At 41.1% G+C, this 23,189-nt stretch overlaps 1 protein-coding gene across 1 annotated transcript; it reads right to left on the bottom strand.

The window, feature by feature from the left end:
- On the bottom strand, positions 1 to 22,467 carry LOC139717363 (uncharacterized). Its single transcript, XM_071628866.1, has 14 exons — positions 22,348 to 22,467; positions 14,532 to 15,524; positions 13,262 to 13,432; positions 11,415 to 11,787; positions 10,689 to 10,805; positions 8,747 to 8,927; positions 7,623 to 8,112; positions 6,926 to 7,191; positions 5,502 to 5,683; positions 4,756 to 4,847; positions 3,916 to 4,002; positions 3,194 to 3,270; positions 1,581 to 1,738; positions 1 to 626 (listed from the first exon to the last, which is right to left on the bottom strand). Exons 2-14 carry the CDS (start codon positions 15,477 to 15,479, stop codon positions 538 to 540), a joined length of 3,231 nt encoding a protein of 1,076 aa, XP_071484967.1. The 5' UTR covers positions 15,480 to 15,524; positions 22,348 to 22,467; the 3' UTR covers positions 1 to 537.
- Positions 22,468 to 23,189: the final 722 nt, after the last annotated feature.

Here is a 23,189-nt window from a genome sequence, read left to right as displayed (position 1 = left end):
CTGATCTTACACTTAATCTCAGCCACACCAACATACATCAAATTATTACGGACAATTAACAGACTTCCAGCCGGGCATCAACTTTGTATGCCATCCTTAAATGTAACAGCCTTACATCACAGAAAGAGAGATGCATAGAGTTGCAGAAAAAAATATATATATTATATATTTTTTCTCTTTTATATTTTTTCTCTTTTTTTTTTTAAATACAAAGCAGGCTGACTTAAGTGACACCCCCTGCCACGTGTCATATCATTATAGTGCAACTGTCAGCTTTCACTAGAAAAATACTGCATAATATGTCTCTCATAGACATCTTCTTGTAGCTCCATGGTCATCATTCCACCACAAGGGTTACAATTACAGCACCATTGCGTCTAGTCTCAAACATGCACCTTAGAGCATTCAGACAAGACCAGATCCTGGAAGAAAATTATGCTACGTAATGTTGCTGCAGTTTATCAAGGAGGCATTCCTTCGCGGTGCACACAAAACGGCAGGCATCATGACGACTATCACCCGCCAACAGAGGGCGCCCTAGCTGACATCCATCTGGGTGGACTGCTCCTGGCTGTCCTGGTCCCACTCGTCCTCATCGGAGCCTTCAAAGTCCTGGAGGAATCCAACTGTGTGGGTGTCATGTGACAGGTGACAAACAGAGTAGGAATAATTCAATTTTGTGATACATTACTTGGCTCACATTTACCCCAAATTTCAACTTTTGATTGACCATTCACTATTTGAATCTTTTGACATGTTCGTGTCAGATGTCACCTTTAATATCGATAGTTCAGCATATTTCCTAAATTTCACCAAATAATGCTCTTCTTGTACAAGAGCAGTACTATGTATACAGTGCATATATATATACATACAAAAAGGTAATCCAACTTTAGAGGGCTACTGTTTTATAAATGTGAACTACAGAAAGTGCAATGGAAGTTGTGAGGAAAGGGGAATTCTTCCTCTTTCCAGTGATACCTAATTGTGTTGACATTCATGAATGACTGAGCACATCAACTTCAAAGATGACAATGACAAGTTGCACTTTTTCTAAGTTTGAGTGTTATCATGAAGGAACATTGAGTGTCTCACTGAAATGGATGAAATCTGTCAATGAAAGTGGTCAAATAAACAGGCCAGTCTGCACAACTGCAGGATTGTGTTCAGGGTTATCTCTTTTTATGGTCCATAACCTTAAACATGGCCACCTATTGGATAACCTGGTCACTCCCACAGAGGCCAAACACACACAGTCCATTTTTCTCTGTTCATATTCAAGACATGGTATGTTGCTGCGAGCTATGTGTTGAATATGAACAGAGAGAAATTAATTGTGTGGGATGGCCTTCATCAGAGTGATCAGGTTATCCGACATGGTGCAAAACTCAGCTGCATCATACAAATATCATTCATATATAATATTGAATACAAATCTTTTGTCATAAGAATGATCTCTGGAGTCAGATAGAGGAACACACTGGGCCATGCTGAAATTAATGTCTCAAGTGAAAGAAGACGCTTCCTTGAACAAGACGCCTTCGACAGGAGTAGCCTGTGAACCAGCAGTCAGTACTGACCCTCATGCTTAGGGAAGTCGGGCAGTCTCCCCGCCAACCTGGTCATCTCTGCGATGAGGTAGTTGAAGTGCTGCTCGGCCTCCAGCCGGTGGTCAGTGAAGTGGGGATCCATGAAGAGGGCGTGGAGGGGAAGTATACCCTGTCTGACGGCATCCAGCCTGTTGGCAATGGTAAACAAATCAGCTGAAACTTGTCACAAGTAATACACTCTGCCACACACCCAGTGTAATCCAACACAGCTTAACAAGGTCCTGATATTTACAAGCTCACACTTTCTGCGTAAACTTTTTTTCATTTGTCTTTTGTGCAAAGAGGAAATTCATACTTTCACGGAGCATTGCAAGAAATTAAAGGGAACTCAAACCCAAAAAGCAATGTGGATTGAGTACAAGCATTACCATCAGTAGAACACATCCGTGAAAGTTTGGGGAAAATCGGACAATCGATGCAAAAGTTATGAATTTTTAAAGTTCTGGTGTTTGAACCGCTGGACGAGGAGACTACTAGAGGTTATGACGTATGAGTGGACAACAATGTAAAGAAAATATAAAAGGAATTCCACAAAAATTCACTTTTCTAGCAAAATGAAAGAGTACTTGACTAACCGCTTTCAAAAAGCAGGGGGAATAAGTGCTACCCCTAACATATCTCAATATCAAGTTGATGGAATGTTTAATTTTCATGAAAAATGAATTCTTATTGAATTCCCTTCATATTTTCTTTATATTGTAGTCCACTCATACGTCATAACCTCTAGTAGTCTCCTTACCCAGCAGTTCCAACACCAAAACTTTAAAAATTCATAACTTTTGCATCGATTGCCTGATTTTCCTCAAACTTTCACTGATGTGTTCTACTAATGTTACTGCTTTCACTCAATCCACATTGCTCTTTGGGTTTACGTTCCCTTTAACTGTGCCTTCCCATTCCCCTTTACTGTAAAAGTGGATATTTTCGCGTGACTAATTTTTTTGCGCTCGGTCGGGCAAGAAGTGTGTTGCATGTTTTTAATTCCGTGGAATCAAGACATCAACTACTGGAACATACGGCAGGCAAAAATGATTTTGTGCTTTTATTTTTGTGCTAGGTTCTGGTTGCGCGAAATGCGCGAAAATTTTCACTTTTACAGTAATACATATGATTTCATTCGCAAGATTCTCCCATCAAGGCCATCTCTCTTTCTCCTTTGGATAACACTTGCCAGCTGGGCTAGTGTCCTCATCCATTATTTTACTTGCCCCAAACAAAATATTGTGAGTTGTCACTGAAGAGACAAGTGAGCGTGTGGATATGTACTATCCTGATTTTTTTTTTGTTAAGTTTTTTGTTTGTTTGTTTGCTTTTAAACTAAAATTTACACTGAACCTGGAGTTTAAATAATCAATTAAGACATTTTATGATGCCTGCACATAAACAGCAGAGCTTATAATAATTTCACATCAATATAGTCATTCCAGTTCAAGAAACTTAGATCTACTTTCCCCTTGAAACTAACATTTCTTTGGAAGTGTAACTTAAACTAACAAATCGTCACCACAAAAATATTTGGTGCTGCTGCTTCTGCAAAAAAGATGGTTCACAAACACATGCCCCTTTCCTTGTTCTTGACCCACCTGGGATTGTCAATATCCACCTCTGGATCCAGGGCCTGGAACTCCCTACACAGCATCATCACCAACGATGCTACCACCTGTTGGAATGGAAGAATCAAAGTTCGTTGGTGGACTATACGTAGATATGAACGCTCATCCAGCACCGTGACAAATTGACATAATATGTTGACGAGTGGAAGCGATTGTATCGCGTCATAAACAGATTCATATGGAAAAGATGCCTACACAAATGTGTCAGCAGGAGACATCATGGAATACAATGCACTGAAGAATGTAAGTTTGATATGAGATTTTATCTAAAACAAAATGCCATGAGCACCGATAGGTGAACCTGTGCGCTATACACATAGCCACTATTATCATAACACAAAAAGAAAGAACAATACAAAAACCCCTCAAATTTGTAAGAGTTTTGAATGAACATCAATGGGTGCTAATAGATTATTGGTATACTGCAGCAGGATAACAACACAGAGTGGAATGGGAGGGATTTGGTAAATAACTGAACACACAGAAAGCATTTTGACTGGTTGACCTCCTTACATAAGACCTATTAAATGAAGCTAAAAAGCTATCAAAATCACTAGCTTTTCAACATATATATTTGATATTGATCAAATAGTACCACACTGCCATCAATGTCGAGTAACATAACATATTGAGAACATTCCCTTTAAGAATGTGGCGGTAGACCAGAATCCATGCCAGATCGGCCAACTCACCTCCTCACTGCACTGGCAGTCTGTGTCTAGGAGGAACGCTGCTCCTTCCTCATGAGTAGAGGTCACGTTGGCTAGGAGCACACCAACCTGTGGTTATGAAATGATGTTACATGCATGAAAGTTCATGAGAACCATGATCCCATCACCCATCAAATCGGTCCAAACTTTTTATGAAAATACGAAAGAGGGAGGCCATGACAAAATTCTATATTTCTCTCATCATATAATCTATACTTTTGGTTATTTCCTTATAATCTAATGCCTGTCTTCTCAACATAAGTGTTACGCTATTAATCATCTTCCACGATCCTTGTTCAAAATATATCTAAGATCAAGACAATGAATGTTTCTAATGACACATTAAAGAGAAGAAATTTGCTTTTGATCACACCTTGCAACAAGTGAGCTTTCCATCAACTCAAATTAAAGCAACTGCGTGTGACATGACTGTGACGCAATTTTGATTATCGGTACATCATCCAACTTGGCATCTACTAGGTTCCTGTAAACATCCGAATTGGTTCCTGCAAATAACCCAGTTGGTCACATGACTTAACACATATCCTGTTTCCCCATTGTTTGCTGCCACATAAATTGAATAACCCACGTAATTGTTTCTGGATTTCTTATCTTATTCTTTTGGTTGCTGTTGTTGTTTTGTTTTTTTCCCTGAGGGCAAAATTTCAATACTATCTATGGTGCACAAAAGGTGTATAATACAACAGTCAAACCTGTCTATAGCGGCCACTTATCTACAACAGCCACTCTTTTTGTCTGCCTTGGGGTGGCCACTATAGACACATTTGACTGTAGTTGCAAAAATGTCACCCAGGCTTTTACCATCCTGGCTATCTTGGTCATCTCGTGTTCTCCCATCTTCCCTGGCAATCCTTGGTAGACACACTGGTAGATTTGCAAGAGGAGACAGGTGTCTGCAGAGAAAGGATGAGTTATAACTTCTCAGTTATGATGCAGTGACTTCACAGACTTCTCAAATTCAACACACAATTATTGACACACAGAATAATATGAATGCTTCATTTCTATTCAGTAATGATGAACATATTTAGGTTACAGCAAAAAGGTAGATATATGTGGAAAACCCAAGGGGGGGGGGGGGGAATCCACAAGGCGAGAGGGTCTCGTCATGAGACTTCTTGACTTTTGTGTTCAAGTCTTGCGCAACTTTTGAGACTAAATTTGCAACGTCTGCACATACTGTTTCAAAACCACGCCCACTTTTGTAACTGCCAGAGTCGGAAGGAGGCGGATTCCGCCCCCCTCCGGTTTTAGCATAGCCAAAAAAGCCCGGCCTAATTAGGGTTAAGACACATACGATTGCACATACAAACATGAACATATATACATATAAATACGCATACTTTTTTCTTAAAGTGGCATTGCACTGGGATGCTATTTATGTTTTGTTTTTGTTTTCTCTTCAACTCAAAGAGCTATCATGCTGACAATGCAATGAGTGACTATTCAGCATGAAGAGATATCTTTATACTACAATTTTGCAGACAAAAGTTCACACAAACAAGTACGCACACACACACACACACACACACACACACACACGTTACCTGAATGATTGCACATCTTCTGAGTGAGCAGCCAAGACTTTGTGAGGGTGGTGAGGAGAGAGAGGACCAGGCACCGAGTGTGCATGGGGCTCTCTGTCGAGAGGTGAGGCTGGAGGACCCCCGACGAAAGCAGTTCCAAAAATCTGATTGGAGGAGGGCAAGGTTTACTCTCATCAGCAAAGCTAGTTCAAAATCGTGCATCAGATACTTGATTGACATTACAAAGCAATACATATTGGGCTTGTATCTACACCATTCAGAGAGGCCTATGATGTCACACAGTATGCAATCTTTTAAAGAGGACCAATTACAGACAATTTAGTCATGTAAATAGTCCATATAAATCACGAAAATGGAGAGGGTTTTTTTGACAAAACTCACAAGCACTTCTCACACAAATGATGCATGAAATATTTCACATTAAGGTAAATAAAAGTCTAAAGCACTATAATTTAAAGAAACAAAAACACAAAACACCTCAATGTCTTCATTTGGGGACTTGCACATTATCAAAGAATGCTGATTGCCAAGAAACTTGGTGTATGTATGAAGGGGCACCATATTCACTGTTCTCTAAGTATCTATATGTGAAAGTTCTTTTTTCTTGGTTTTTTTGCTCGTTTATTTTTCATGAATATTTAACATAGTATTGTAAAACCAAAAACATTTGCAGCATGAATCTTTAATGAATTTGAGCCAATGGCCTTTTTCGTGGCATTAAATTTCATGAATTGCCACTGGCATTCAATGCATTGTGTAGAAAAAACATAAATTGTGTACATTTTACTCTTGTGAATCTTGGTTCCTCACGAAATTGTAAAAGTTTCATACATGTGAAAATTTGTGGTTCTACAGTATTCTCTGTAATTGAATATTCTTTTTCAGCTCGACAATGGCTTCACGGCAAGTTACAACCCATCAAACTTAAAAAGATTAGAAAGCTAATTACTTGAGCTACTCTTAAAGGCATTATTAACCATTTGAAAATGAAACAAAAACCCAGATTTAGCACTTCCAAATAGTTCTAAAATGTGAGTTAGGGATAGCAACGACCAATGTAAAAATTTTATTTAATTCATGTTAAGTATTGTTAAATATACAAAATGTGAACAATAGATATAATAGAATTATTTCTAGACTAAACCATCTACAGTTATGGTTTATGAAGAAAAATATCAATAAGTCCTTATGTCTTAGGCTTTAGTGCAAAATCTTTATGTGGTAGGATGTTTTGTGATACAACTGACCAACACTTATGCATTAAATGTGATAACTTGAACATTTTGGAAATCACTGCTCCCAAAGGTAAACAATGCCTTTAAAAATTATTGAGACAGAGTTACATCTCTGATGCCACAAAATACTAAAAACAGATCAAGGTTGCAAAGGAGGGCACCACTCTGGAGATGCCACCCTACACGAACCTGATGGCATCCTCTTCCTGTAGCTTCCTGGCTAGCTCAAGCAGTATCCTCAAGGCTGTGTCTTGGATAGTCGAGCTCTGACCGCTGGCACGCGGGATGCCCACAATTTTGACCAGTCTCTTCAGCAGCTGGCAGCTTGAAGGCAGCAAGCTGGCCGGGATGAAGGATGACGACGATGACGATGATGACGAAGATGGAGATGATACTGCACTGTGATGACTGGCGTTTGGGAGATGGGCGACGGAAGAGCTTGGGGCCTGGGTCGGCTGCGTTGAGAAGATCATAACACGCACAAGCACAAAAAAAAAGAATCAGTTTGCTTTCTTACAACCAGAACACCACTAGAACAGTAACAATCCCCTTGGTAAAATGCTGGTCACGGGAACGAACTGCTTTGAACAGAGTGACACATTGAAGTTGTAACTCATTCTTCATGAAAATGAGAAATATAAAGAGATGTGGCAATTAAAACAGACCAGCATATGGTCTACGTCACTGCCAGTCTAGACTTGATTTCTGCATGTTCTATCTCCAACCTCTCAACCCTACTCTTAGAACATGGATTGTACTTTTATTCATCACAGTAATATACATTTTCAAATCATAATCTACAGGCAAATTATCATGTTATAATAAGATAAAGATTAAGCATCTTACAATGGGAAAATGCATTTTAAAAAATGACAACCCAACTTACGTCTATAAGAGGGGCTGAGGGATCGATTTCCATCAGCGATGCGTCTCCTTCTCCCAGCCTGGTGGATTCCCTGTCTCCCTGGATGATGTGGGTGCAGACCGGTGGGCAGTGAGTGACCAGAGTGTGGAGGGTCTGCAGAGCTGCCTCAGCCACACCCCTGACCCTCTCTAGCTGCTCCTCCTCCTCCTCCCGGGATGCCTCTGGGGAACTATCGGAGCCCCCGCTGCCCCCGGGGCACGTGGAAGCAAGAGTAGAAGCGTCCACACTGATGCTACTCAGCCAGACAGCATCAATAAAACAAGTGAGCTGTTCCTCGAGTAATGGGAGCACCCCTACTATTGCAGTGGAATGGTCTGCAGTCAAAGACTTCTCAGCATGCTGAAGAAGGTGCCGCACTCTGGCAGAGGTAGTTCCGGTGCGGGCATTCTCAGTACAAGTAGAAGAGTTCAGCAGCATTGATATTGATCTCATAGCCAGGTTACAGCTCTGACTAGTGGAATGTAATCCAGGTGATTTATGCTCAAACCTTTGAATAAAAAAAGAAATATATGTATATATATATATTCTTTTTTAATAGTATCTGCCAAGACTAAAGTGCTTATCTAAAGTGCAATGTCAGCTATAACCACTTCTTTCTCTGATCACTTGAAAGATGCCTCTTCATTGCTTTTCTGTCAAAATATGAGTTGTCGTTTCATCAATTAGTCAAAAGAATAGAAGTGTACACACAAGAATAAGAAATCATCACAATAATATCAGAACGCATTAATCTTGTGGTTTAAAAGGTTAAACCCAGAGGCTCCTTTACACTTCCTTGATCATAAAGTTTGCATCCACGGAAGGAGACAGAATTGGGCAGGAGAGCTGCCGTAACGTGGCTCACAGAGGCAGCTGTGGTGTTCTATTGCTTTCTGCTCGTCATTTTTCGTAATTTTTGCTTTGTTTTATTCTGTTTTCACAAGTGACCAGAACAATCTAACTCCCTCGAGCCTTCCAAGCAATCATCTATATATCAAGATAAATCTCAAAGGGACTGTGGGTTATCCATCGATCAAAAAAAAAAATGACTGGAGAAATGAAACATGCGACAGATGTTATGTGCGTAGACCATAGTTTTCACTCACTCTTTGGGAGCACTTTGGACCGGTTTGTCTTCATCCCTGAGTGGATGGCGAGGGTTGAGGTAGTCACTGGCTGCCTGCAGTGCCTTAATGAGAGAGCCCAAGGTACCCTCATGGCAGCTGTACGCCTTGGACAGCGGCTGCTCCAGCAGACGACCAATCAGCTGCGCCGAAGAGAGATGACCTTCACGGCGCAGATGAACAAAACAAGAAACCATAACATGCCATGTTAGAGGTTGTATATCCCTTTGGGAAACGTCACAAAATTTTACATGGTTGTAGAATAATGTCTCTAAACATCATGTATGATATTTAACGGTAATACACCTCAGAGTTTAAAAATACAGAAATAAAAAAAAGAACATGTCACTCGAAAATGTGCTCCCTCTTTTGTCCCCAGAATAGCAGATGGAATCTTTTCGGGGTCTGAAAAAATTTCACTAGAAATCTATAACATTGTTTCTCCCTCCATCATAAAGAAGTTTCCAGTTTTATCAATCTGAGGAAAGGTCTGAATTACCTACCTCTACATTATAGCAGCTTCTGAAAGCAATCTAATTTTCAGGGTTGAAAAACAGACACACAAACTTTTCCAGGTTGCATCACATCCACTTCCATGCATATTGAGACATTTCCATTTCAACAGACTTGTAAGCAGGAGAGATCACAAACTTCGTGTAAACTGTAGCCGTCTTTGAAAGCTAACCCTGAGCATGCCGCACAAAGCAGTAGAAACCAACAGCACCATAGCAGCAACAATAGCCCCAAGTATCTCAAAGCATTTGAGATTCCAAGGGTTTGGACACAATGTCGAACAATAATTGTTTACCCCAAAGTGGAAGGTGGCAGCTCTCTTCAACCAAAACAACCGATCTTTCACACATGAAATTTTTGGCTTTGAAATGAGGCCTCAATAATTACAAGTCCTAAGGATTTGGCCAGAAGGTCGGATTAAAAACAAACTTAAATTGTCAGCAAGTAGTATTTTGAAGACTTGAGCACTAAAAAACAAAATTCAGATTATCTTTTCTTTTTTTTTTAAACATAGTAGTTAGCAGCCATCCCAGGGTCACTGATCTCAATTCACAGCAGTTGATAATCTGACAATAATGACCACTTGCACACATTGCAAGGCATAAAAAGATCATTACAAGAGAAACAAGGAAAAGTAGAAATTACGCGGTGCGTAATATATGTCCCCGGCGGAAGTAGCATTTTGTAGCAAAATGTACAATACAGGTCAAAAATCAAGGTCAAAGGTCAAAGAAGTCAAAGGTCAAAATTCTGTGTAGAAGCTTTGAAGCCCTCACCTAGTGCCATCACATAAAGCAAATGGAATCGAAATCGGGTTAGAAATGGCGAAGGAGTAGCATTTTGTAGCAAAATGTACAATACAGGTCAAAAAATCAAGGTCAAAGGTCAAAGAAGTCAAAGGTCAAAATGCTGTGTAGAAGTTTTGAAGCCCTCAACTAGTGCCATCACATAAAGCAAACGGAATCAAAATCGGGTTAGAAATGGCGAAGGAGTAGCATTTTGTAGCAAAATGTACAATATAGGTCAAAGGTCAAGGTCAAAGGTCACAACTGAAATTCTGTGTTTCAAAGCTCCCATGTAGTGCTCTCATATAAAGCAAACAGAATCAAAATCGGCTCATAAATGACAGAGAAGTAGCAAATTGAACATTTTGATCACACACGGACGGACACACGGACACACGGACGGACACACACACGGACGGACGGACGGACACACGGACACACGGACGGACACACGGACACACGGACACACACACGTACGGAGCCCGTTTCATAGTCCCCTGCTCGAACTCGTTCGGCGGGGACAACAAAACAGCCTTTCTGTAAAATTCACTGTTTGGGGTGCATGCCGTCTGTCTTTATGGCAACACTGGTGTACACTGTTTGTGAGCAGCACGTAAATTTCTTACCATTCGGATACGAGCTGGTCAGTGTCATCTTGGGAGATGGCACAAGGTCTTTGCGAGATGCCGATCTAGCACTTTCTTTCCTTCGCTGCTTACAGAAAGCCACTCTAGGACTCCGTGCTGGAAGATGAGAAAAGTCGGTCATTCGAAAGGAAGTTTTAAAGAAACCTGACCAGACATACCTGATCTAGCTGTAATAACTGAACTTCAAACATCTACTATCTAGACAGAATAATTGCGGTGCTGCATTGCCTGATCCTCACACACAAATTATTGACAGTACGTCCCACTTTCTTTTCTTGGAAATCCATCAACAAGTTTGACCTACTCTTCATCTGTTTTGTCTACAGCAAAGATATGCATCTTATGCCAGACACCAACTAGATTGGAAAAATACAGTACCAGTTTGGCACAAAATAATGCATTATGATTTGAAAATTGAAAGTAATCTGTCAGCGTCAACAATGGTTTGTCATTTCAACAATTGCAACTTCACCTTTTTCTAGCAGTGGGTTGCCTACACAAGACTGACTACTTAGAGATTGATGTTTAGAGGGCTTACAGATTCTTATCATATTCTCTTCTCACTTGAGGTATAGCATCATCACAAGCCAGAGTGTCTATTCCTACTTCAATGTCAGTTTCAGTAATACATTGTTTGCATGTTAACATCCCCAAGGCTTTACACACAAGCTGTGCCACAGATCATAGAAAGTTCTTCACACACACCTGGACTCCTGGACAATGCTCTCTTGGGGCTGTGGGTGGTACCCCTGCCCTCTTCCACGAGTCTCATCTTGACGCGGGCTGGCGATCGAGCCGGCGACCCCAGGGCAGGGTTAAGCTCCATGAAGGTCTCCTTTGTTGGGAAGCCACCATCCTGTTTGGGGGAAGGCTGGTCTCCAGTCCTCCCTGGGAGAGTGGAGCCATTGAACCGGGGGCCATTTCGTGGCGGTGTGATGGGATTGCGCGCAGCCATGGAGGAGGAGGAGGAGGAGGAAGAACCGCCAGCCTGTAGGCGCTGCTCCAGACTGCGGTACGAGTTCTGGGCCTCGGCCAGCTCACGCTCCTTGAACTGAAGCTGTGTTTTCAGACTTTCTGCCTGTAGTGCAGATACAGAAAAGCATAAATTCATGCATGCCCGACACTTATCTTGGGGACTTGCTCAAAGTTGGGCAATCAATAACAGCATAGCTGACTATTAAGCACATCAATTTGAACTGAGCTGATCACCTTAATTTTCTGTAATGCACATGCTCACTCCATTTCAAAGGACTTGGGCAAGCTAAGCAAAGTCAAAGCAGCTTATCTAGAATTTCCTCTCCGAGGAATCCAGATCATAACAAAAGCATGCAACTGAAGGATGGTTTTCAATGCAGTCATCTTGCATTGGTACCACAAAATCTGGAGCACAGATTCTAGTCAACTTGAGAATAGCTCTTCTTTTATCAACTTTTGTTGCCGGGTGTCACTGGCGATTCTTGGAATTGAGGGTCCACCAAAATTGTATGTATTCAAGACATGCACATCAAACTTCAAATTATTTCAAGTTCTGGTTACATGTGCTTTAACCCTATAAAGCCCAAGGGGGGGCACATTGTGCCCCCCCTACCAGATTTTCGTTTGCCACTCCTTCGCCCTTGATCCGATTTCAACCAAATTTGGTGACTTTTCCTAAAATCTTATTGCGAACATTTTGATACATAATTTAGCTATATTTGGTGTTGCTGGTTGCCATGGCAACCATAAACTGACAACCATGTCAGTCAGATTTTGCATCTTTTTTCTGTTCCCATTTCTTTTAACAGCATTACAGTGTATGAAATGAGTGTTTCTTGGCTGAAATTTGCTGAAGGAGCAAAATTTGAAGTAATTATGGTCCTGGAAAGTTTTTCTTATTATTTCCTATGTTTTTATGTGACAAAGGCATAAAACAATAGATATAATAGAGATAATTGAAAACAATAATATTTTCTACAGATTGCCCTTATATTTTGAGTTATTTTGATTATGTTATGCCTCTAATATCATTAGTTTATCATATTATCAATTTGCACTCTCAAAATTCCAGTATTATGCAAATATGAAATGTCATAACTATACATGTACCTATCCCAAACATTTCATCCCAGGTCTCATAATGTATCACTATGTTGATATGAATAGCGCCCCCATGTGGTGACCTTGAGAAATTTCAACCATGGCAAATGATAAAATTCCATTTGCTTATCATTTGTGGCAAATATGAAAATGATTGGTCTATAATAAGACATATAATGGGGATAAAGAAATTATACAGAAAAATCATGTTTTTAGCATATTTCCTATGTATTTCTTTATATTTTGGTAAATAGCGCCCTCCATGGGTGACCTTGTGAAAATTCAAATGTACAGTCATGTAGAGTAGGAGTTACTCTACCCACGTGCCAAATATGACGATGATACATCAAATAATAAAAAAGTTATATAGGGGGGGCACAATGTGCCCCCCCTTGGGCCTGCGAGGGGTCAAAATAGCTTGGGCTTAATAGGGTTAATTCAAAAACATCCGCAGTTCATAAGGTTTAGTGTCTCACCTCTCTTGCTAATTCCTTTTCCTTCTCCGTCTGGTCCCGCCTCCATCTTTCCTCCAGTTCCACCTTCTCGCTCTTCATGCGGCTGACTTCGGCCTTGGTCTTGCCCAGGTTCTGTCGTAGTACTTGGATTTCTCCGTCCTTAGAGAACCTTTCCAATTTCAGGGAGTCCAGCTGCATGGCAGAAGGGTCAAGGACTAAAGCCGTTTGCCACAAAATTCAGTAAAATTCTGTCCAAATGATGCACACAAAATCAATATGATGGCCATATGGAGACATACAGCTAATATTCTAACAAGAATGGAAACATGGCATTTGACAAAATAATGAATCATGAAAAAAAGGCACCTCTGGATAGAATTGTGCGATACTTCGGTCACATACAGAGGAATATTACCTTTAAACAACAATGAAAACTCATTTCTCATGTTTCTCTGGTAGAGAATCTCACGCATTACAAGTTAGCCTCTTATCATTTTACACTGTACTGTCTGGATGCAATCCAAACATTTGAACACAAAACTGGACCAATTTGTAAGTACGTCACACATTTTGACCAATAAGTAGTCTATTCTGTTTTGTACTGCCTTGTTGAACAGCTCTATCATAGCTCTGGTGTAGCCCCATCCCCATTTCAAAAGAGGGAAAAAAAAGTATTAAATGAATGAACGATAGTAAGGTTTATGACACATCATTTGTTTAGTCTAATGTTGTGACACTCACAGAGTGAGAACACTTCAGCACAAGACACTCAAAGGCTGCTTTACACGATTTTGCACAAAAAAACAAACATGGTTTTGAAACACAGCTTTGAAATACGGTTTTGAAAAAGGGTTTGCAAGAGGAGATTTTGCAAGAGTTTCTCCCGAGCATGTTCCTGGCTAGGCTCGCTGTGACTGTGCCATTGTGCATCTCATTATGTGCAGCTTGTCCCTTGGCAAGTGGGTGAACAGGACATGCATAAGTGTGACATCATTTAGACCGTGTCTGAGAATGCGGCTACATTTATAGGACTTTCTAAACCTCGTTTCTAGTGAAACACGGTTTTGAATCGCACCTCCACAGTGCATTTCAAAACCATGTTTTGAAATGAGGTTTGCAATCGTGACTACCATTTATAGTAAACTATAAATCACAGAACAGAATCAAGACCATGTTTTGAGCCAGAAAAGTTTACTATGTAAAACACACCCTTAGATAAAGTGGAATTTGTGTATAACTCCCCTGCAACCTGTAATGTCTTTGGAAATAACAGACTTAACATTACTCTTACCTCTGCCTTAAATTTTTGACATTCTGCCTTCGTCTTCTCCAGCTGCTGGGCCATGTAGCTGGTTTCCGCAGAGTCTCCAATCCTGCTCTGAAGGGGCAGGTCTGGTGATCCAGAGGATGTGCATCCCGTGGGAGGGGTCAGTTGCTTGCTCTCCCCACCCTGGTGGATGACGTGGGCCGACAGATTGTAGCGCACCTCTTTCGTCGAGTTAGATTGCTTCTTTACCTGTTCCGATGTCCCCTGGGTAGACACTGTGAATCCCTGTGACTGGGGAGCATTCTTGCTGCGGAGGGGTACACTAACGTTAGACTGCTGCAGCAGAGGGCATTTGCCGGTGGGCCGAGACTCGGTGGCTTTCTTCAGCCTATTCTGGCTGGAGGAGAAGGGCGGAGAGCTCTTCACGCCTTCCTGCGAGGAGGACTGGCGGCCCATGTAGATCTTTGCTGGTACCTGCACGTAGGACACGTTTGACTGCTTGACCTGCTGCTCTCGTTGGTGAGGCATGGCAGGTGGTTGCTTATGCTGGACTCTGTTGCTCGAAGTGGGAGGAACGTTGGGGGATCTGGAGGCAAGGGGCTTGAAAGCAAAGCCATGTGAACGTACATGTTTCTTCGTCTTGGCTCCATATTCATTACATGAATGCGTAACATCATCCATTTCAAGTGCTCTGTCGTAATCACTCATGCTGCTAGTAGAGGCAACATTGGGGCCCTGCGAGGGCATCTGACTGAGTGCCTGGGACTCAATGTAATCAAGTTTTTCCAAATCATCTGCCGTAAAACTGTCCTCAAAGTCCTGGAAAGGGTCTGTCTCTGCCTGCATCTTGTCCCCACCAATTCTTGGCTTCTTGCTGGGGGCAGGATATGCCATGCTGTGTTTTGGCGAGTCGACAGTTCGAGAGAGCTGGGTGCTATATCCCGGTCCAGAAAACAGAGGATTTATAGCCATGTTACATCATTAGCCCTGCCAAGATCATCATGTTCCCGTACATTTCTGGATGGGTAATGATAGCAAAAACAAATGAAAACAAATGAAAACACATACTGTAGATGTCCATGCAGCATCAAAACATGTTACATGATTACATGTTTCTTGCTCATATTTTTTATTATCAAGTACAGTACAGCTCCTGAACATAGAGATGCGTATCTACAACCATGTTCAGGATTGTAACTTCAGTTTCAAGGTATTCCCATAGTCAGTGTGTGCTCTCTGCAGCAAGACAGCCCCTTCTTCATGGAGATATTTACAATACGCAGACAAATCAGGTCCTCCCCCCCCCCCCCCCCCCATATGCAGTCTGAACTCCTACAATATGCAAGTAGCTGTGTGGTTAAGCTGTGTGAGTAAGTCCAAATTGGCTCAGTATGATGATGCCACCAAAGTTACACATATGATCTATTGTATCCACAAACACATCATTTAAATCATTTAAAGTTACTACACTTATAAGTACTGTGGTACAGTAGGCACATATTCTACTTGAGTGGTAGATCCCACTGGAGGAAATTTCAGAATACCAGTTTTGCGCTATAGAAATTTTCAATTTAAGTGTATTTAACCAAGCATACAAGAGGTTGACCGAAAGATCGGTCTGTATCTTGTCGGGGATATGTTCCGTGGAGACTGTGTCTAGCTTCACGGAATCCCCTTATACAGACTGAAGGCTGTCCTACGGGTTACTGTAGGGGGATACTTTAGCACAGAAACGGATTCACTGGTGATCAGTTATCACTAAAATACATAGAAGTGCACGACTTCTATATCCTTCGGTTATCACCGTGTGTTGCGTGTTTCAAATTTGGGCGTTGTACGGAGGGATGCTCTAGCACGAAAACCTCTTTGCCAGTGATCAGTTATCACCACAGAGTACAGACGCACACGCAGCATGTGCGCTTATATACCTTTGGGTATCACCATGTGTTAGCGTACGGATGTATTATTAGCATGTCAACGAGCTGGTTGCTTTGTCCTTTTGCATGAAAATTCCACTTAAGTCTTTTATTTTTCAAACAGCTGGTAAGCGCATTGTATTCATGAAATGTTTATTAGGACACTTCGACAGTGAATTAGACACAATTGAGAAGGGTGAGGTACCTCACCCAATTCTCCATAGGGACAGTGGTTAAGAGTCCCCCTACAGCGACATGTATGACATGCTTCCATAGCCTGTCTACAGAGGAGAGCCGTGAATGTCAAAAAATGATTAAAAAACTCCTACGGACAGACAGATTTTTCTGTCTATATAAGAGGCAGCTCTCCTTTAGAGGTGAATATCTGCAATCGTGCAATTTATGGCCCTATATCATCGGTACGTCATTCTTAGTGTGCCAAGGTGATATCCCATGAACCACCGCGCACTGAGCAATCGGCAAGCCGCTCTTGTTGTATCGAACGCTGTTTGACAAGTGTAATGTCACCAAAGCCCTCCTCACCCTGCGATTTTGACACGTCAAACACTGCGCGATATTGCATGTCTTTGCTCTCCACTGCATGATTATCGAGCTTTAACGTTACATTTACAATGTTGCATTGCAGAAAATTGCCATGGTCATGGCGCAAAGTGTGAAGAAGTTTGCGATCTAGCTACCCACATCATTAGATACGCAAATACGGTATTTTTATGTTTCGTTCATCCATCCGCCACCACCGCAATTCGCGCAAACTGCCCGTCGCAGGCAGGAGAGGCTTGTGTGTGTGTGTGTGTGTGCGTGTGTGCGTGCATGCGTGTAGAGGCTGCTCGTAAATTGAAACTGTACAGACAGTAACAGACTGGCGGATCAGTATTTATAAGATTTTTGTGGATTTTTTTTTTTCATTATTTCACAAAATAATTTTGCCAAGGACAGTGGACATACATATGCCTTCTAAAATAGGTTAATTAGTGATCCCCTGCTATAGATAAACGCAGTATCCATTCATTTAAAACCATGAACGAAGGACAAAAGTTTACAACTGTTGAGATTCGTTGCGTGCCATGCATGCAGAGCACCCTGTCTCTGCTCGGCTCAATCATGCCACGCAGGGAAGGGCATTAGAGCAACGGTGTGGCGTACCGTGAGTGCTTTAATTTCATTAGGCACACACACCTCCAAAGCAAGATCCCACACACCTGCACACAGGTATAGTACTGGAGCACATGCTGTCGAACCGCGGTGCCTGATAGGTATGGTAAGGGTACCACCTATCGGCAGGGTTGTACCTTGACATCGCTCGGCACCCTGCGTATCATGGCTGTTTGCGTATAGAATGAAAAGGTACGCGTGGGATTAAGTGCCACTAGCTATGAAAACAATAAAAACGAAGAAATGAAAATCAAACTCATAAACAAACTAACAAACCAAACTAAACACGTTTCAATTACACATCCGCTCAGTACCAGTAACGACGCATGACTGTGAAATTCACGTGTATTACCTATGGAGAGTAGGGGTGCCGATCATGAGGTACCCTTTCAAGCCACGCGAAGAAAATGCATCGCATGCACTAAAATTGCGTTATTTCACTATGGGGATTCAGAATCTAGAAGACGGTCACGACATTCGAAACTGCAGTATTTATGGCATATTTGAGGTAAAAATTAGGCGAAATTGTTTTACACTTTTGGAATAAACAAGCTGCAGATCCTTAGCCTGGGTGACGATAGGTGGTACCCTCAATCATACTCAGATTCGCATGCACTGATCAATTAGGGTAAAATCTCGCACCGATCATGATAGGGCTGTAAAGTGCATGACTGTCTGAATTTCATCATGAAGGGTTGAAATTCGTCTTTTTTGTGGTTTGGAGCCCCACAAAAGCCCGGAAATGGAACGGCTGTCAAAAAGTAACCCGACCACACAATTTTGTAGGCGACTGAATCGAGTGGTTTACTGCTACGACTCTAACGCATTTAAAAATAAATTACGTTGACCAGGAAAATCACAGAAGTTAGACTGCACTGAAGGAAGAAATATGGCATCTATCATAGACTATAGTTAGCCTGACCAGACACTGTGCTGCGCACAGGGTCTGACATGCGCGAGTGTTTCAACGTTGTAAACGACCGTCACTATTGACGGCAAAATCACATAAAATACCTTTTATTTTGTATGATTTTAAGAGTAATATAATTTGCAACACTTACCTACAGCGTATTTTCCTGATGGTCGAGTTGAATTCGGCGTTTTGTTGGTATCCAGACCTTATTGTTGAATTTTTCGGAGTAGATCGTGCGGTGGCATCTTTTCCTTTGAGAGCTTTACAAAATCAACAAACTACCACGCATGCGCATTCAGAATTGGTTGCTTTTTACGTACGCCCGTGCGCCCGTGCGCCCGTGCGTTTCATGTGTTACGTAAAGCTTGTAGTAGATCCGCGCGTGCTGCATCGGCAATGATTTGACCTTTTTTAGTCGGGGTCATCCGACTATCTCATCACTTCCGCCCCGACTACCTACGTTGTAGTATACGAGAGTGAATGCCATTCATATAACACGCAGATGAGGAGTGAAGCAGTAAGGACGTTTACAGACCTGATTTCAGCCACAGATTTCGGTAAGTTTTTGACATAATTAAACAAAAAATTGCACACCGATTATTGAATGATGGTCATAGATTACGATAATTCCTTATATTTTAGTTTTCCACGATTAATAAAGATATTCATGAAGGAAACAGTGAACCATAACAACGTCTGCGAAGGAATAGAGGTGCAGCCAATGAAGAAATGAACATAAGAAGTATATGAAAGAAAATGATTCAACTGCATTTTTTAAACCTATCACTACAAAAGAAGTGATAGATATTGTTTGTAGTTTAGCTAATGGTAAAAGTTCTGGGTTTGATGGTGTGAAAATTGATTTGGTAAAAAAAGTTATTCATATTATTTGTTATCCTTTATGTGAAATTTTCAACTTGTCTATGACAAGTGGCATTGTACCGAATCAAATGAAATTAGCTAAAGTGGTTCCAATATATAAATCTGGACCTGAGGAAGAGATATCAAACTATCGACCAATCTCAATATTAGTTTACCAGTATTTTCAAAGGTTTTAGAAAAATGTATGTATGATAGATTATCCAAATTTTTAGACACATGCAATATATTGAATAAGTCTCAGTACGGTTTCCGAACGGGGCACTCCACATCTCATCGTGTTATTAATGTATTTGAAAATAAACAGATTATGGCTGGACTTTCTTAGATTTGAGCAAAGCATTTGACACATTTGTAGATCACTCTGTATTAATTGATAAATTGTATATTTATGGTATCAGAGGCATTGTATTACAATGGTTTGAAAATTATTTGAAAGATCGTAAGCAATTTGTTGAAATCAATAATATACAGTCTGAAACATCTTCCTTAAAATGTGGAGTGCCTCAAGGGTCAATACTGGGACCACTATTGTTTATAATATATGTGAATGACATGTGCAATATATCTCCTGCTTTGGATATTATTCAATTTGCGGATGACACCAGTATTTTCATTTCTGATACAGATATTCACAGATTAAACATCAAGCTTAATGACGAAATGGAAAAAATTTTGATTTGGCTTCAAAGAAATAAACTTGTATTGAATGTAAAAAAGACTCATTTTATTGTTTTTAGTAACAGATGTATAGATCGTAATGATGTTAAGATTACATTAAAGAGTGAGGAGATAAAACGTGTTTCAAGTTTAAAATTTTTAGGTGTTATCATTGATGAAAAATTATCATGGAATGAACATATTGGTGTCATCTGAAATAATTGTCTAAGAGTGCTGGAGTGTTGAACAAGCTAAGATTTTTTCCTAGAAATATATTGTTGATGTTGTACAATACACTCTTTGCATCCCATATTAACTATTGTATTACGTCATGGGCCAGTACCACAAAACGAAATATGAGTCGACTGTTCAAATTACAAAAACGTGCAATACGAATTATATTTAATTCTTCATATTATGCCCATACTCAGCCAATGTTTGCCTCTTTAAAAGTTCTGAATATTTATGATATACATATTTTCCAAATTGCTATTTTTATGTTTATGTGTTCACACAACCTCCTCCCTACTTCTCTGCAAGAATATTTCACTTTAAATCGGTCCATTCATCATTATTATACAAGAAATTCTACTGATTATCATCTCCCGTCCGTACGTACCTCTATGCTCAAAAATTGTTTTCTATAGAGGCCCTTTAGTATGGAATGATTTACCATACGAAATAAGAACTATCTCTTCACTAAATCAATTCAAGAAGAGATATAAGTTGTACTTATTAGATTTATATAACTTACAATGATTTTGCCACGTATAAAGCGATGTGTCACCTCATATTGTGTGTGTGTGTGTGTGTGTGTGTGTATTAGTCTGCAAATCTGAATGAATTATTTTGTCATCAGGGTCCAACTTCATATAAGGCAAACAGCCTTCCTGTTGTGCCCTTACACTTTTATAATGTTTCTTTTTCATTTTCTCCTCTGTCCTGCAGAGGATTGTATGATTGTAAATGTGTTAATGTGTTTTTTGTTGTGTATCAATTGTGATGTTTTTTACGAAAGTGTTGAAATAAAGAACTAAACTAACTAAACTAAAGCTTCGCGACAGCGGCTGCGTGTAGTTAAGACTATAGTATGATCTAAATCAATGTTAGAGCCTGTTTCTATCTACAGTTACGTTTCTAGACCTCGTACTAGCTAGAGTCGTAGTCGTACCTCGAATCCATATCCACTCAAACACAACCTCTGCACTGTAGTCTGTATGTCTAACTAATTAGATTTCTACTGTATTCTCTAGGTATCTTCTCGATCACGTTCATTCACCCTGCCCTTCCAGCCTTGCTTTCCTGCCTGCCTGCAGAGGAGTGCAGCTATAGCTAGCTAGCCCTCAAACGGGGAAAACATCTTGAGAGGGGGGTCAACGAAGGTCTCTGCTTTAATGTCAGTTCGGGAAACCCACTCACAAGGGGGGCCCCTCCTTATAAGTAACCCGTCCCCCTTAAAAGTAACCCCGTCCCCCTTATAAGTAACCCCCGGGGCACCCCTTATAAGGAGTCGCCACGCTTTTTTGCAATGCAACGCGAAAATGAAAGGACTGCGGCAATTCGCTTGATTATGTCCATAAAGCTTCACAAGTTTCCTAGTTACTCACGAAATTTGAGCAAAATCGGTTTGAGGCATCATATCTAAAATCATGGATTTAAATGCGATGTCAAACGACCCACGCGAATGCTGAAATGCGAGCGATTACTGGCATGAGTGTCGCCAGGCGCAGCGGCGCGGCAATGCTTGAGTGCAGACGTGGCGACTGAGTACGGGGTACTCAGTCGCCACGTCTGCACTCAAGCATTGCCGCGCCGCCGCGCCTGGCGACACTCACGCCAGTAATCGCTCGCATTTCAGCATTCGCATGGGTCGTTTGGCATCGCATTTAAATCCATGATTTTAGATATGATGCCTCAAACCGATTTTGCTCAAATTTCGTGAGTAACTAGGAAACTTGTGAAGCTTTATGGACATAATCAAGCGAATTGCCGCAGTCCTTTCATTTTCGCGTTGCATTGCAAAAAAGCGTGGCGACTCCTTATAAGGGGTGCCCCGGGGGTTACTTGTAAGGGGGACGGGGTTACTTATAAGGGGGACGGGTTACTTATAAGGAGGGGCCCCCCTTGTGAGTGGGTTTCCCGAACTGATGTGACTGTACGGTGAGTCTTGTTTATGATGATGGCGACCGAGCGAGAAGAGGTCTGTCATTAATGTCCCGTTTGTCGTGTACAGTTTTGAGTCATTTAATATTTCTGTTACGATAGAATGTTACGTTAACAAGAGAAAGTAACGACATACCACGTCGCGGTTAAGCTGATAGAGCAACTGAAATCTTCCGGCTAATTCTCACGGATCCGTTCCACACACTAACCACCGTACCACGAGTTCCTCAGCTGTCAGCGCAGCGCCATGTTTTCGAAGTCTATGCGGACGATACCATTCATACTGAAGGGTTCTTCCCATTATCAATTACTAATACGTCATTGAATAATGCTAGAATGTAGCTTGAAAATAAATAAAAAAAAACCAGGCTGACTTTCATGAATTGGCATAATTTTATATAGTGTACATATTAATTCTGATCTGTATTATTTCACGATCAATTCAGTGATACCTAAGTCAGACTACCTACCTGTAATGAGAATCACCGAACCTATCGGTGCACCGTGCTCACCATCCTTGTAGGCAGGGATCGGGAGGTGAGACAGAACCTCCCTGTTGTAGGCCACTGCGCGCGTGTTTGTAGTGTGAAAATCACCGATCTCTTCGATCATCAGTGCAGCAAGTGGTGGAAATGCTTGAATACTCAGTAGTGTATAAACAAATATGATCGTTGGTACAAATCAAAGAGCATAAACCGTCGCGTCGTGGTGGAAAGTGCGAATGCAAAAACTTCTTCGAATGGGAAGGGGGCATGGGCGTAAATCCCGGGGGGATGGGGGGATAATTATATCCCCCCTGAAATGGAGGGGGGGGGGGATGGCCTGTACAATCATCCCCCCCTGAAATTTGAGAAAAAAATAGAGGAAGCAGAAATGTGATTGTATCATTTTTGTCATATTGCATGACGTTCGTAGGCCCGCCTTAAGACAGGTAACAGAGCTATTCTATCTTGTAGGATAAATGTACTCGTATACATA

The sequence above is a fragment of the Diadema antillarum genome, unplaced genomic scaffold, assembly GCF_040938485.1.
Source record: "Diadema antillarum isolate AM-2024a unplaced genomic scaffold, OU_Dant_1.0 scf00000074, whole genome shotgun sequence".
In the NCBI taxonomy this organism is placed as follows: Eukaryota; Metazoa; Echinodermata; class Echinoidea; order Diadematoida; family Diadematidae; genus Diadema; species Diadema antillarum.
The sequence above is the reverse complement of the archived record's forward strand: the minus strand, read 5'-3'. Positions and strand labels throughout refer to the sequence as shown.